General features: G+C 49.9%; 1 protein-coding gene across 2 annotated transcripts in view; it reads right to left on the bottom strand.

Annotated features, from left to right (window-relative positions):
- Window positions 1-14915, bottom strand: part of RTF1 (RTF1 homolog, Paf1/RNA polymerase II complex component) — a 52666-nt gene continuing 37751 nt past the window's right edge. The window contains exons 7-18 of one of the 2 annotated variants that reach the window (XR_011380858.1): window positions 10163-10298; window positions 9563-9740; window positions 7994-8076; window positions 6990-7077; window positions 6790-6897; window positions 6198-6275; window positions 5513-5634; window positions 5275-5332; window positions 4219-4296; window positions 3097-3196; window positions 2291-2396; window positions 1-2117 (exon numbers count right to left, since the gene is read on the bottom strand). Coding sequence is in view for 1 of the 2 variants with exons in the window: in XM_002717967.5 (XP_002718013.1) it covers window positions 2011-2117; window positions 2291-2402; window positions 3101-3196; window positions 4219-4296; window positions 5275-5332; window positions 5513-5634; window positions 6198-6275; window positions 6790-6897; window positions 6990-7077; window positions 7994-8076; window positions 9563-9740; window positions 10163-10298 (1244 nt within the window). In the remaining variant the exon portion in view is untranslated. Of the gene's footprint in view, window positions 2118-2290; window positions 2403-3096; window positions 3197-4218; window positions 4297-5274; window positions 5333-5512; window positions 5635-6197; window positions 6276-6789; window positions 6898-6989; window positions 7078-7993; window positions 8077-9562; window positions 9741-10162; window positions 10299-14915 lie in introns of both variants that reach the window. The other variant, XM_002717967.5, reaches the window with a different exon arrangement.

Here is a 14915-nt window from a genome sequence, read left to right as displayed (position 1 = left end):
TGCAGTTTGAATAAAAATTTTATTACACAGCCATAATGTAATTGACACTTCTCCAAATCCAAATGATACTAAATACAGATCTACATGATGGGTCAGAGTGATTCCAGCAAATTATATGGATTCTATCATTTTACGTCTTTTAAAACCAGAAAGGAAAAAAAAAAAAAAAGTCCAAGTTCATCATGATGGGAGAGGTCCTGGCAGCTCCAGGACTGGGCCAGAGGAGTCCCGGCAATGTTTAACAGTCTGTGATTCCACATTTACACAATGGTCTGTAAAGAGTTTCGGTCAATGGACTCTTCAAGTAAATATGATTTTAATGAGTCCATTACCACTCCTTCGCCCAACCGAACTGTGTCACAGCCACCACATAGCTGTGTTACAGTCATGTTTATCAACTTTACACAGTCACAACACTTCTTTAAAACCATCCATTACTGTTTGCAAAATTAAAAAAAAATGTAAACTAAGTTAAAGCAATACCAAGGCTCTGCTAAATCCAGAAGAGTCACTTAAGTTCATTTTTATGTTAAAATACAAATTAACTCCGTGATTTCCCTTCATCCCCTTCCCTTCCTGCTTTATACAAAAGTAGGGTGAAGAAGTACAGAGCCGAGCTTCTAGATGCCCCTGCCTCGTGTGGAAGTTGGCAGCTCTCAGCTTTTCTTCAGCTTAGTTCTTGGTATATATAGTCAGCTGGACTTTGTTCTGGAAAGATTTGTTAAATGCCACTTTTATTTACAGTTGGAGCTTTACACCTGAGAATGATTATCGAGCAGTCAGCTTATCTCTTTTCAAACAGTTCATAAAGACATACACACCTCTTCTGGCTTCACCCTAGCTGCACAGTCACATGTACACCCCCCATAGCTGTACGTAGACACACACGCAAACGGCACATGCTGACAACATCTGCGACCGAAATCTCTGTGTGTTCGCTCTCCACATTCGTGTTGAATAATTTCTCTTAAAAACAAAATGTCATTCTTGCCAAAACAGCAAAACAGAATCACTAGGAAGAGACAGGTACAGTGAGTGGGGAAAAAAAAAAAAAAAAAAAAAAAAACACAAAAAAACACACTGTCTGTTCAGCCAAGAAGCTGCGGGCTGCACCCAGGGGATGAGCAAGGCTCTGTTATTGCCCTCCCACCTGCCGGGACACAGCCTGCAGGGCAGGGGGCTGGGGGTGATGAGGGGGAGAGGCGGGGAGGGAAGTTACACAGCTACAGCAGGCAGGCCTGTTTAGTAAGAAGAATCACATTTAATGAGTTTCTTTCTTGCGGTTTCAGATGCTCAAGTACAGCTGAAAAAAATCTGAAACAGCTATAGACCCATGACAGACTGATACAAAGAGTACTGCATTTTAAAAAAATGATAAAAAAATCCACACACTTACACACACATACACACACACACACACTCTCTCTCTCTCAAATTAGACCCCCCTCCCTCCCCACAAATGTACACTTTTTTGGAAACTAAATTGGTTTTGAAAACCCCTCTTCCATACAGATGGGAAGAGGAGAAAGGAGAGGCGAGAGGGCGGAGGACTGCAGGTGCCCAATCCCCACACCCTCCACGAGGGTCAGGTGCCAAATGTTCAATGGTTGGGTCCGAGGCGGCAGAAGAGACCGCCCCGTGCTGCTGATATGGCCTCCACGGGCTCCAGCAAACTCCCAGCTCCATGGTAATACTGAATGCGTGCAGAGTGGCCAATGAACTGTGCTGGTTTAAAAAAAAAAAAAAGGAAAAAGGCAAACACAAATCTAAAGCCATGGAAAAAGCTCCAGAGAGCCCAGCTCCACGCTGGGCGGGGTCCGGGGTGGCGGAGATGGTGCAGACAAAGGAGGTCTATACAGCGAACGGTTTATATTACAGACGACTGGCAGTTTAGAGTCTCTTCCCAGTTCCACTGCTGCTCCAGCCCAAAGAGGGCAAACCAAAGGAAAAGAGGAAAGGCGGGGCACAGTGCTGGGGCATGCAGGGCTGGCGGCAGCAGGCTGGGTGCGCTCAAATAAGCCCCCGTCGTTTTTTGTAGTCTTCCAAGTTCAGAGATCTCCTTGGAGCCCCATCCTTGGCTGGCGGAGCCTTGGAGGTGATGGCTAGTGCCTTGGACTCTGTGGGAAGGAACGGCAGATTGGCACGTGAAGCTCCCAGCCTGTGCGGCACAGCCCGCCCACCCCTGCCACTAGAGACACTGAGGAGCTGACACCCCCGCTCCTCACTAACATCAGGCCCCCTTGCTGGCCAAGGGCACCGTGGCGCCATCTCTGCCCCCATCCTCACGTACCTGAGCTGGGAACCTGTAAATCAATCTTCACATCAAAATCATGTACTTTGAAGAGATCTTCAGAGAGGTCGCTGGCTGATTTAGAATTCAGATCCTTATCCTTCCCCTGGCCCTGCGACGGGAGGAGGAAAGCCAAGAGTAAAAGTGCCCGCACACGCGGCTCTCAGGCAGCAGGAGCCTCCACTGCCGGGGCTCCAGTTCATTCCGTTCTCCCGCTAAGGCTGACTTCCGTTCCGGCTCTCCGGGGAGGACGGGAGAGGCCACGGACTCCCAGCTTTCTTCTCTGAAGCCTTTTGTGCTTCAAAGCACAGAGAGGGAAGGCTCAGGGCTAGGAGGGTCTGTAGTAGAAAGGGCAGGTTTAAGACCACAGGCCTCAGCTAAGCCCAGATTATGAGAATTCCTGGAACAGCAGGGGTTTGCTTTGGCAGAAAACTGCAGCTAAACAGGCGGCTCCTCTTGATTTACCAAGTTAACTGTCCAAGAGCTTTTTACTTCTACAGCTGCCTGACGTGTCCTGTCGTCTGCTCTTCCTAACTACCCTTCGGGGCAGGTTACACAGCATTCCCCTCATTTTGCATATGGTCTGGAAGTCAGTTTCCTAAAGACAGTCAAGACCCTAGTATATGGGGGTGTTGGGCTTAGAATTCAGGCTGTCTGACCACATTTGTAAATAATGGGGATGAAGAAAGGACTGCGGGGGTGGGGTGCCCTGTTTCTCCAGGTAGGAAAATCAAACCAGGCAAGGTGCTTGCTGGGGGTCCCGGTGGGCAGTGTGGCCTGCTCAGCAGCCACGGCGGGGGCTGCACTTGCCTTGGTCATTTCCTTTGGGGCATCGGGTAACACTCCAGAACCATATTTTGCATTCAGCTGGGCCAAGATGGCAGCTTGAACAGCCGGGTCTCTGGACTGAGAAAGGAAATAAGCAATTTTAGAGAGTGTTCATCTCTCACAGAATCCTACTGCCAGGTTTTTTCCGTCTACCACCACTAACATCATAAGCACCACAGTGGGCCCAAAAGCAGCTCAGTGGGGCTCTCCTCAAGCCAGCAAAAAAAAGGCAATTAAGAGCTTTAAAGAAAAAGCCCAGTTCAGCCAGATCCTAGCTAAGTGACACATTACACTGGGCATCCAGTAAGCTATTTAAAAAAAATAGTTCCTTCACTTTCATCTATTTGAAAAGCAGAGTGACACAGAGGGTGGGGTGGGGGATGCTCACATCCACCAGTCTTGCTCCCCAGATGGGAGCCGGAACTTAACCCAGGTCTCCTGAGTGGGTGGCAGACACCCGTCTACTTCAGTCATCACTTCTGACCCTGACGTGCACACCAGAAAGAAGCTGGGATTGGGAATGCAGTTGGGACTTGAACCCGGACCCTGATATGGGATGTAGGCATCCCAACCATGAGGCCAAGTGCCATTCCTATAATGCCACAGGTGGAAAATGCTACACCTGACCTGATGTCATGGGTCACAGGTATACACAGGCATACTGAAACTATTGTACAGGATTACCTTCAGGCTATGTGTTAGGTATACTATGAAAGATAAATGAATCTTCTGTTTAGACTTGGGTCTCATTGCCACGAAGTCTATGTCAATTTGCATATCTTCTGAATCTGAAAAAATCTGAAGCATTCCTGGTCCCAAGCATTTTGAAGGGATTCGCAGGCTGAGCTAATGTCTGCACTCTCACCCGACCTCAGCACAAGGGGTTAATCCCTAGGCTTTTACAGATCCATGCCAGGCCTGCACTGCCTATATGCCCTATAGCAAGATAAAAAAGGAAGTGTCCAGACCCAAGAGCTTGAGGAGAGCAAATCCCAGCTAAGAAAACATTATTTTTAACTTCTTTATTAATTTCCTAATGGAATTCACTTTCTGTCCTAGAATCTAGGTCCCAACTCCGCATGTCCTCCTTCGGTACTCACGTTGGAGACGATGGTAGGTTTGCACTGCCGCCTGGTGAAGGGGTCCATCTGCTGGTTTTTCATGTTGTGACTTTCAGCCTGTGACAGAGAGCAGCGTTACGGAACTGCATCTGCTTCTCCTCCTCCCACCCACCGTGGGCCTGCATACAAATAAGTCTTTGCAAGGAACTGGAAACAATCGAAAGCTGTTTCTCATCTTTTCATTTATTTGAAAGGCACAGTGACAGAGAGAGGGTGAGACAGGGAGAGACAAAGAGATCTTCATCCACTTGTTCACTTCCCTAAATGGCCACAATGGCTGGAGCTAGGCCAGTCTGAAGCCAGGAGGCAGGAACTTCTTCCCGGTCTCCCACGTGGGTGCAGGGGCCCAAACACTTGGGCCATCTACTGCTTTCCCAGACCATAGCAGGGAGCTGGATTGGAAGAGGAGCAGCTCTCCACATGGGATGCTGGTGGTAGCTTCATCCGCTGAGCCACAACCTCAGTCTCTATCATCTTTTTCCCTTCAAGGATTACCAAAGCAACAACCAAAAGCCAGAGATTGATAAAAATAATACGTGTGGAGTAGAATTTAAGGGTGAGAAGGAGCAAGACAGGAGAGAAGACTTTTCATTATAAATTAAGAGACTCGGAGTGGTGGCAGTGGTGGCATAGTAGTCAGGAAATGTCTTGGGACCCCACCCCCTACATCACAGTGCCTGCGCTGAAGTCCCAGCTTGGCTTCCAATCAATCTGGCTCCCTGCTAATGCACACCCTGGGAGGCAGCAGGTGATGGCCCAAGTTCATGGGTCCCTGCACCCACATGGGAGACCCAGATAGAGTTCCAGGCTCCCTACCTCAGCTGTGTGGGCATTTAGGAAATGAACCAGCAGATAGAAGATCTCTGCCTCTGTTTTTCAAATAGATAGATATTTACAGAAAGAAAGAAAGTACATGTGTGTACATATGCATACAGAGGTTATATATGCTAAGGCATATATGGCAAGATGTACAGAGTTCCTACCGGCCTATTAGAATTTTTTTTTCTGTGATGCAGATAAAGGGATCGTACTTACCACCAGGGCCTTCTCAGACTCCACAATGTTCCACTCCCGGTTGCGCTGGTTGATGTAGCTGTGGGGGAAGAGGATGAGTCAGCGGGCAGTAGAGGAGGAAAGGAGCGCTGAGCCCTGGTCCCGGGATCTGCGGAGCAGGGGCAGCACAATGTGCACACGGCCGCAGGCTTGCCGGACAATTCTACCCGAGACCTGGGGGCCACGGACCGGGACCCAACCCGAGCAGGCTGTTACATACCTGATAGCAGAGATGTTCTTGGTCCGCTGGCGGTCCAAGGCCTCTGCTCGCTCCTCCAGCTCGTTCAGCTGGTCCTGGATTTGTTTGGCCTTGTCCTGGTCCCCCAAGTCCTCGGCCATGGCCTGCAGAGACAGAGAGATGCGTCAGCTCTTGGCGATGACCAGCTCTCTCTAGGAAGCAGCCCCTGACTTCTAGCACAGACAAGATAGTCTCATGCAATCAACCAATGACAGGAAATGTGAAAGAACAGAAGCAGCACTTTACAAATACGACGTATGGTTTTCATTACAGTCGTAATACTTCCCCCGGTGCAGTGATATCCAACTTTAGCCTTAGAACCTAGACCCCAGATGGCTGAAGCCCCGTCACAAGGCTTGCCCTGTCCTCCTGGTATGAGAATGGAAAAGCATTTGCCATGGTGGCGCCACACAATCCCTTTGGTTGGCTCAGACCCAGTGCTGGATTCTGGCCTGGGGTCTGCCTTATTCCACGTGGCGCTAATGTAACTACAAAGAAAGGTGGATGGGACAAAAAGGGGCCCTTTCCACGCACACACAGGAGAAGGGCCGAGAACGCCCGAGCCCAGAGCTCCCTGCCAATCCCGCCACCGGCGACTGGCAGGGGAGAAGTGGGCCTTCCACACCCCTCACGGGACGGGGACAGGGGCTTGAGCACAGGTCCTCACCTTTTCCTTTAGCAGCTGTGTCTTCTTCATAGCATAGTTGGGTGGGGCTTTTCTGAACCTTTCTTTCTCTTTAACAATCTGTGCCAGAGAGGAGACACCCACGGTGAGGAATTGTTAAAGCACTCTGCCCACGGCTAAGTGAGCCCCTTGCGGAAGCCACCAGCTGGCGGAGGGGCTGCTCTTCCTACAGCAGTGCCGCACCCCACGGGGAGGGAGCGTGCTCACTCCGAGGGCCAGGACGCTGCTGCCAGGGGCCCCCAGCTGCTCTGGGCAGCGTGAGGGAGCGTGTGCCCGAGGGCCAGGCGCTGCAAGGCTAGCCAGCGGCCAGGAGAACAGATCAGAACTGTCGGACCAAGCCTAACAGAGCATAGATCCCGGAACCCGGAAGACACGTGAGCTGAGGCGGTCTCATCTGCAGACAGAACGCGCTGAGAAAAGCTGATGGAGTCTAGGAAATCCGGCAACAGCGTCTGTGCTCCCCCATCTTCATGCATAGCTAAAAATACCAAGATACACGGGCAGAAGGAAACCACGTTCTTTTCCGAACACAGGTTCCGGATCAACCCGGGCCCTGGGAGACCAGGTTTCTCACCTCTTCAATGTCCTGATCGTTGAATTTATAATTAAGAGCTTCTTTAATAGATAATTCCTTTTTATTGATCTCATCTAGCGTGGGCAACTGCATGCCGGCAGAGAACATCTGGAGAAAATGCAGTAAATGGTTATCAGCAAGGGGCTGTGGAGAAGCCCCCAGGGCTCGTGAACACCTGCTCGTCACCGCCAGCCACTCACCGCCTCCTTCCATTTCATGAATTCGCTTTCAGTGAATTCTTGGTTTGAGACAAACTCCAGGCGGAACACTCGTTGGTCATTGCCATGCCTACGTAAGAGAGAGTCAGCATCTCTGAGGACGAGCAAGGCAACCTGACCGGATCCTGCGCTACCCTCTTTCTGTGCTTCCCAAACCCCTGGGAATCATCTAGGAAGATCTGTAAATGTTCTAATGCTCAAGCACCACCCTAGGTCAACTGGGTCAGAATCTCTGAGAGTGAGAAACAGGCAGTGAAATCAAAACTGTAGCAATGGGCCACCACCAGGATGGAGAACCACACAGCTGCTGTTGGAACCAAATGGACCAGGCAGCGCTTTGGAAGTCAACTTACAATAAACTCCATCCAGGTCCACCAGCATCAGGAACAGACAGCATTAGGCAGGGCTCTGAATGACAGGCAAACTACACCCTAGACAGGAAGATGCTGTTCTTCCCACCACTGTGGGGGCAAAGGTCAGCGACTCAGTGCCATGCTCCTAGGAACTCTGCTGGCCATGACCACCCCCACCGGGGACTGGCTCCCATTAAACAGACCAGGGTAGATGGGGATGAAGAGAGCAGGGAGACCAAATCTCTCCCACTCTCTCTCGGTGACTTTCAAAGAAAGAAAGAACGAACTTAAAAAAAAAAAAAAAAAAAAAAGGAAAGAAAAAAGAAGAGAACACAAGGTCCAGAGCCATGACCCAACAGGTCAAGGATGAAGTTTTGGAGTGACAGGGCTAGGACCGGAAGCAAACCTCGCGACCACGCTGACTGCGGACGCCACGCTTGTGTGTCCTACCACTTCACGCACTTGACTTCCCTGGGGGAGAGAATGTCCTACTTTCCCCACAGGCAAGGACAGGACACCAGACACCTCCGAGAGAGGACTCTACACAGGACAGGGAGCCGGGAGAGGGGGGCGGCCCTGCAGGCAGTGCGTGCCAAAAGTGGGGGCCCAGGCTGTCCCCGAGGGGCCTCTTACCGGAGTTGTAGCCCTTTGTTTGTTCTGGTGCCACCCAACTGGTAAACTTTGGCAGTTTCCACGACACCCGTGATCTCAGCGACCTAAGCGACAGGACAGAGAGACCCATTACAGACCAATTCTCCCAGCACCTTCCCTACCATTCTTCCTTTGGTCATTGTTGTGCACCTGTCTGAGCCCGGATGAACAACCTTGTGCCCAGAGGCATGCAGGGCTGCCAGGGGTTCTGGGCACCTTTCAGGTTTAGGATTCAGAGGACACAGCTGCTTTCCCTTCCACTAACTACACCTTACGGGAGGAGCACTCAGGATTTCAGGGGTGAACTCTGCTCAACCAAACGTGAAGAACATGGAGGCCAGTGTGTGCCACCCAGCTTGCTGGGATGTTGCCCTCACACTCATTAAAAGCAGACAACCCAGGAGCTGCCACTGTGGCGTTAGCAGATAAAGCTGCTGCCTATGACACCAGCACTCCATATGGGTGCCGGTTCTTGCCCTGGCTGCTCCGTTTCTTCTTCTTCTTCTTCTTCTTTTTTTTTTTTTTAAAGATTTATTTATTTATTTGAAGGGCAGAGTTACAGGGAGGCAGAGGCAGAGGCAGTGGGGGGGAGAGGAGGGAAGGAGAGGGAGAGAGAAAGAGAGGTCTTCCATCCATTGGTTCACTCCCCCAATGGCTGCAATGGCCAGGGCTGGGCCAATCCAAAGCCAGGAGCTTGGAGCTTCTTCCAGGTCTCCTACCTGGGTGTGGGGACCCTTGGCCCATCGTCTACTGCTTTCCTAGGCCATAGCAAAGAGCTGAATCAGAAAGTGGAGCAGCCAGGACTCCAACCAGCGCCCATATTGGGATGCTGGCACTGCAGGTGGTAGCTTTATCTGCTACACCACAGTGCTGGTCCCTACTCCACTTCAGATCCAGCTCCCTCCTGCTAATGGCCTGGGAAAGCAGTAGAAGATGGTCCAAGTGCTTGGGCTCCTGCCAACCACATAGGAGACCTGGGAGAAGCTCTGGGCTCCTGGCTTCCACCTGGCCCAGCCCTGTCCGTTGTCATTTAGGGGAGTGAACCAGTGGATGGAAGACCTTATACTCTGTAACTCTGGCTTTCAAATAAATAAATTTTTAAACAAAACAAAAAACAGATAGACTGAAACAAAACAAATACAAAATATTTTTTTAAAAGCAAAAAAACCACAAAAAAACAAAAACAAAAAAGCCATATTTAGTTAGATCACAGCAGTGCATTAGGCTGTTGCTTTTTGTGTATTTCTGTAGTTGTTAACCTCGATATAACTCCCCGCACTCGGAGTCACTGCACATCACAGGGAAATTTCTCACTCACTTATTGTTCAAATGCATGTTGCCTAACTGCCCACACATACTTCACCAGGTCTCCCTTCTCCCTTTCACAGATAGGGGGCGCAAGCCGCCCGTGCCAGCACTGCTCCCTGTTCTCAGGCAGCGCCCCTGTGGCCTGTTTTCTAGACAATGATGGCAGAAGAGTGACAGGTTTGTTCAGCAGCTCCTGCCCCAGCTGAGAAGACATGGTCCATTGTGCCATAAAGAAATACCAACCCGGTACACTGGCTTGCTGTTGTGGTTTCCAATGCCAATCCGTACAAAACACCCCGTGACAGTCTTAGCAAAGAAGGGCATGTGACACCAACGCTCCAGCTTATGCCGTGATAACCGAACCCGATTCAACTCCTCGGGTAAGGAGACTGGCTGTGATTTTGGAGGGATTTCTTCTTTCCTGCGAGGAACAAAGGGGTGGTGGGCAAAGTGTTCATGATAAAAACAGAACGAGACAGACGGACAGCACCAGCAGCTCAGAGCTTCAACTAAAGTAGCTACGGTTCACCTTGGAGGAGGAATGAATGAAGCCCTAGGAAAGAACCACAGCAAATCCATTCCCAACCAGTCGTGCGAGTTATCTAGAATGAGGCAGCCATCCCAGACAGCTGACCAGAGCAGTAACGCCTACGGAAGCTCCAGGCCAACATGAAGTGACGGGCGGTCGACGGCCACCTGCCAGGCCCAGGATGCAGGAGGCCTACGAAACCAATGGCGGGCATCCTGGGAAGCTCGGCTCAGCAACTGACGGCGCTAAGCAAGCTGGAGTTCACGGCTGAACCCGCCCATCCAGCCCACTGGACCAAAATGTACGCAGCTTACTCCTCTTCCTCATCAGATGAAGACGTTCGGGACGAGCGGTCTGACTTCTCACTGGACTTGTCATCCTCTTCCTCCTCCTCATCATCAGAGTAGACCTCGCTCGTCTTTAATGGCTGTTTTTTGGCGAGGAGCTCAGCTGGAAAGAAAGGGACAATGTTTACCCAGGTTCTCAACAAGAATGGAACCATCTTTCATCCCTGAAGAAGACCCGGAACGTGGTAGAAGACTCAAATGAAGAGCTCTGTCTTCTCTGGACTGCCCAGTGACAACTGGGCTGTTTTTAGGAGGGAATTCACCCAGAGAAAAAGCTCCTATCTTCTGAGAGGTTTTGAGAAAACTGTGTTTTGATTTTGTGGCATTATTTGTACTAGCAGATGTGAAAACAACTGAAGTATCCACAAACAGGAAAGTGGCTGAATCACTTACGGTAGGTCCACCCAACGGACTGCTACACAGCTATAAGGACAGCCATCGCATCTTCAGCCAGAAAAAGTGTGCTAAAGGTTGAGATAAAGCGGTCACTGTCTCAACTACTCAACCTCCCAGCTCTGGCTAGAAAGCAGACAACATATACACAAATGGGTGGTGCTGTGCTCCAGGGACACTGTACCGACAGAAACCTGCTGCTGCTCCACATGGAGGCTGACGGGCGGGGCCACTGCTGCAGTGCAGCGAGGTAAGCCGTCACCTGCAATGCTGGCGTCCCATTCGGACACCTGCTGCAGTCCTGGCTGCTCTGTTGCCAACCCAGCTCCCTGCTAATGCATCACAGGTGGGGTTTAACTCACTGTGCCACACTGCCAGCCCTGCAAGTAAGTGACTTTTAACCAGTTTGTGTCACAGTGGGTGAAGCTGCTGCTTGGGTTCCCATGTTCCATACTGGACTGCTACCCCGTGTGCTTCCGATTCCACTCTCTGTTAATGCACATGAGAGGCAGGAGAAGACGCCAAGTACATGGGTCCTGCCACTCACGTGGAAGACCCAGATGGAGCTCCTGATTTCTGGCTTTGGCCTGGCCTAGCCTTGGCTGTTATGGCCATTTGGGGAGTGAACCAGTAGATGGTAGATCTATCTCTCTGTCATTTCATCTTTCAAATAAATAAATAAATAAAGACAATGTCACTTAAAAGACAAATATAAAGGAAGAGAACAGAGCCCTATAGCCATTTGGGGAGTGAACCAGCAGATGGCAGATCTCTCTCTCTCTCTCTGTCACCTCCTCTTTCAAATAAATAAATACAATGTCACTTTAAAGAAAAATATAAAGGGAGAGAATAGAGCCCAGAAATAGGACCTTGCAATATGGTCAACTGATTTTCTGGCAAGGGTGCACACCATTCATGGGCAAGCAACAGTGTTCGACAAATGGTGCTGGGAAAACTGGCTATTGGCTATCCATATGGAAAAAATGAAGGTAGGTCTTTACCTTACACCGCATACAGAAGGTAACTCAAAGCCCCACATTTGAGAGCTAAATTATAAAATTCTTAGAAAGCTTCACAACATTGCACTTGGCATTGAGTTCTTGAATGACACTAAAAGCACAGGCAACAAAAGAAAAAACACGTAGAGTATAGTTTCTTTCTTTTCTTTCTTTTTTTTTTTTTTTTTTTTGACAGGCAGAGTGGATAGTGAGAGAGAGAGACAGAGACAAAGGTCTTCCTTTTGCCGTTGGTTCACTCTCCAATGGCCGCCACGGCTGGCGCACTGCAGCCGGTGCACCGTGCTGATCTGAAGGCAGGAGCCAAGTGCTTCTCCTGGTCTCCCATGTGGGTGCAGGGCCCAAGCACTTGGGCCATCCTCCACTGCCTTCCTGGGCCACAGCAGAGAGCTGGCCTGGAAGAGGGGCAACCGGGACAGAATCCGGCGCCCCGACCGGGACTAGAACCCGGTGTGCCGGAGCCGCTAGGTGGAGGATTAGCCTATTGAGCCGCGGCGCCGGCCTCAGAGCGTAGTTCCTTAATGTGTGTCAGAGGACACTATCAACAGAGTGAAAAGGCAACCTGAGATGGGAAAATATTTGCAAGTCATAGATCTGGTAAAGAGATTAACATGCAGACTATATCAAGAATTCCTGCAACTCAACAACCAGCCTGAAAAATGGGCAAAGGACTTGATCAGACATTTCTTCCAAGATACAGAAATGGCCAATAAACACATAAAAAGATGCTCAACATCACTAATCATTAGGAAAATGCAAATCAAACCATGAGACCATGAGATGCCACGGCCCAGCCATTCGGATGACCATCATCAAGACAAGTAACAGCACTGGGTGTCTGGCCTCACAGTGAAGATGCTGGTGTCCCACACCAGAGAACCGGGGTCCAATGCCCAACTCCAGGTCTTCACTCCAGCTTTTTGCTAACTCTGGGAGGCAGCAGTGATGCCTCAAGTAATGGGTTCCCTGCCACCCAAATGAGAGACTAGGATTGAGTTCCAAATCCCAGCACGGCTCCAGTCCCAGCTGTTATGAGCACCAGGGGAGTAAACTAGTAACAGGAGCTCTCTTTGTCTGTGTCTCTGGTCCTCTGAAGTACATAAATAATTTTAAAAGTTAAAAAAATCATTCTTAGTTCTAAACACTAAAAAGGCTTAGAAACAGTAGCCAACCCAATACCATGAGCACTCCAGGGTTGTAAACTGTGGTATCAAATTTACGGCCAACTTTCATTGTGGTAAAAGCTAACTTTTCTAATGAAAAAGCAACCAGAGCTCCTTAGAGAAATGGTTGATAGCATGTCTGGAGAGCAAGGCAACGATGAAGGACTGGGGTCTGTATAAAAGGGAAGTGCAACAGCTGCAGCACTCAACCCACGATTCAGATACCTGAAACCAACGAACCTTGGTGATGGTCTCTGGCAGTTCCTAAGGAGCTACAGACTCTTTTGAAAACTGGTCAATTAAGAGGAAAATAAAACAAGCATTTTACCTGCCTCTCCTATTCAAAGTGTATCTGAGGATAACTAAATAGCTGCTGAGAAGGGTGTCTTTAGAAGCAGACTGGATAAGAGAGAGAGAGACAGAATTAGAAAAGCACCACTGTGTCACTCCTGGTGAATTAAGTGCTCAGTCCACGCCACTGTCCCCCATCCCTAAGCCCTCCAGGCACCCAAGGCTTTGGCCATGTAGTCGGTAAGTTCCTGCTGACCCCACGGTGACACTGCCAGTTCCAAACCTAGGCCTTAAAAGGCACTGTGTGTGTTTGCTGGTCTCAGTGCCACTTCTGCCATCACCACAGGAAGCAGGAAGAGGGACAGGGAGAACAGCCCTGCCCTTAACCTGCCGCTTACAATTAGGCGACCCCAGCCTGAACCGCAGGTGCAGCAGTGGAAACAGGGGTCACTGTGGCACAAGATCACCGACAGAGCTGGCAACACCACAAAACGATGTGCCAATCAGATGTTGCATATCTCCTGATGGAAAGACATACACCAATACCTAGAAAGTGGCCTTCCCCCACAAAACAAGCAACAAACAAAACAAACCCAATCTGACCACTGCTCTGGCTTTAACTACCAATTTACAATCCATTCAAGGGACTAGAGGGACACAGTCAACACCAAAGGGATGCGCCAGTATTGGTGAGAAACTGCAAGAGAGACGACTCGGCTCCTGCAGCACGTCCGCTTCAGGACAAGGTGGGGAGGGCCACTGCAGCTTAAGTGACCCAGGGGACACACTAACAATCCCGTGTGCACTTACTGAAGAGCCTGAGCTGAACAATCAAATGGTTATGTTTCAAATTTTAAGAAAAATAGAGGCATTTGCACACTGATTAGGTATCTGATACTACGGGATTCACTGTTGCTATTATTTAGGTGTGAATATGGTATCAGCTGGGTTTAAAACAAGAGCTCTTCTTATTTTACTGATCTTTACCTGTGGCGTAACAGGTAAAGCCACCGCCTACAGTGCTGGTAGCCCGGTTTGAGTCCCAGCTGCTCCACTTCCCATCCAGCTCTCTCCTATGGCCTGGGAAAGCAGTAGAAGATGGCCCAAGTTCTTGGGCCCCTGCACCAACGTGGGAGACCTGGAAGAAGTTCCTGGCTCCTGGCTTCGAATCGGCACAGCTCCTACCATTGTGGCCAACTGGGGAGTGAACCAGTAGATGGAAGACCTCTCTCTCTCTCTTCCTCTCCTTCTCTCTGTGTAACTCTGACTTTCAAATAAAATAAATAAATCTTAAAAAAAAAAAAAGTTTGCCGGCGCCGTGGCTCACTAGGCTAATCCTCCACCTTGCGGCGCCGGCACACCGGGTTCTAGTCCCGGTTGGGGCGCCGGATTCTGTCCCGGTTGCCCCTCTTCCAGGCCAGCTCTCTGCTATGGCCAGGGAGTGCAGTGGAGGATGGCCCAGGTGCTTGGGCCCTGCACCCCATGGGAGACCAGGAAAAGCACCTGGCTCCTGGCTCCTGCCAGGATCAGCGCGGTGCGCCGGCTGCAGCGGCGGCCATTGGAGGGTGAACCAACGGCAAAGGAAGACCTTTCTCTCTCTGTCTCTCTCTCTCACTGTCCACTCTGCCTGTCAAAAAAAAAAAAAAAAAAAAAAAAAAAAAAAAAAAAAGTTTTATTATTGGGCAGGCCTATGGTGCAGCAGGTTAAGCTGCTCCTTAGGATACCCACAGCTCATATTGGAGTGGTGGTTTAAGTCCTGATTACTTCACTTCTGATCTAGCTTCCTGCTAATGTGCATGGGAAGCAGTGGATAATGGTCCAGTACTTGGGGTCCCTGTCACCCTTGTGGGAAACCCC

The sequence above is a fragment of the Oryctolagus cuniculus genome, chromosome 12, assembly GCF_964237555.1.
Source record: "Oryctolagus cuniculus chromosome 12, mOryCun1.1, whole genome shotgun sequence".
In the NCBI taxonomy this organism is placed as follows: domain Eukaryota; kingdom Metazoa; phylum Chordata; class Mammalia; order Lagomorpha; family Leporidae; genus Oryctolagus; species Oryctolagus cuniculus.
Note: the sequence above shows the minus strand (reverse complement) of the source record. Positions and strands in the feature narration are given on the sequence as shown.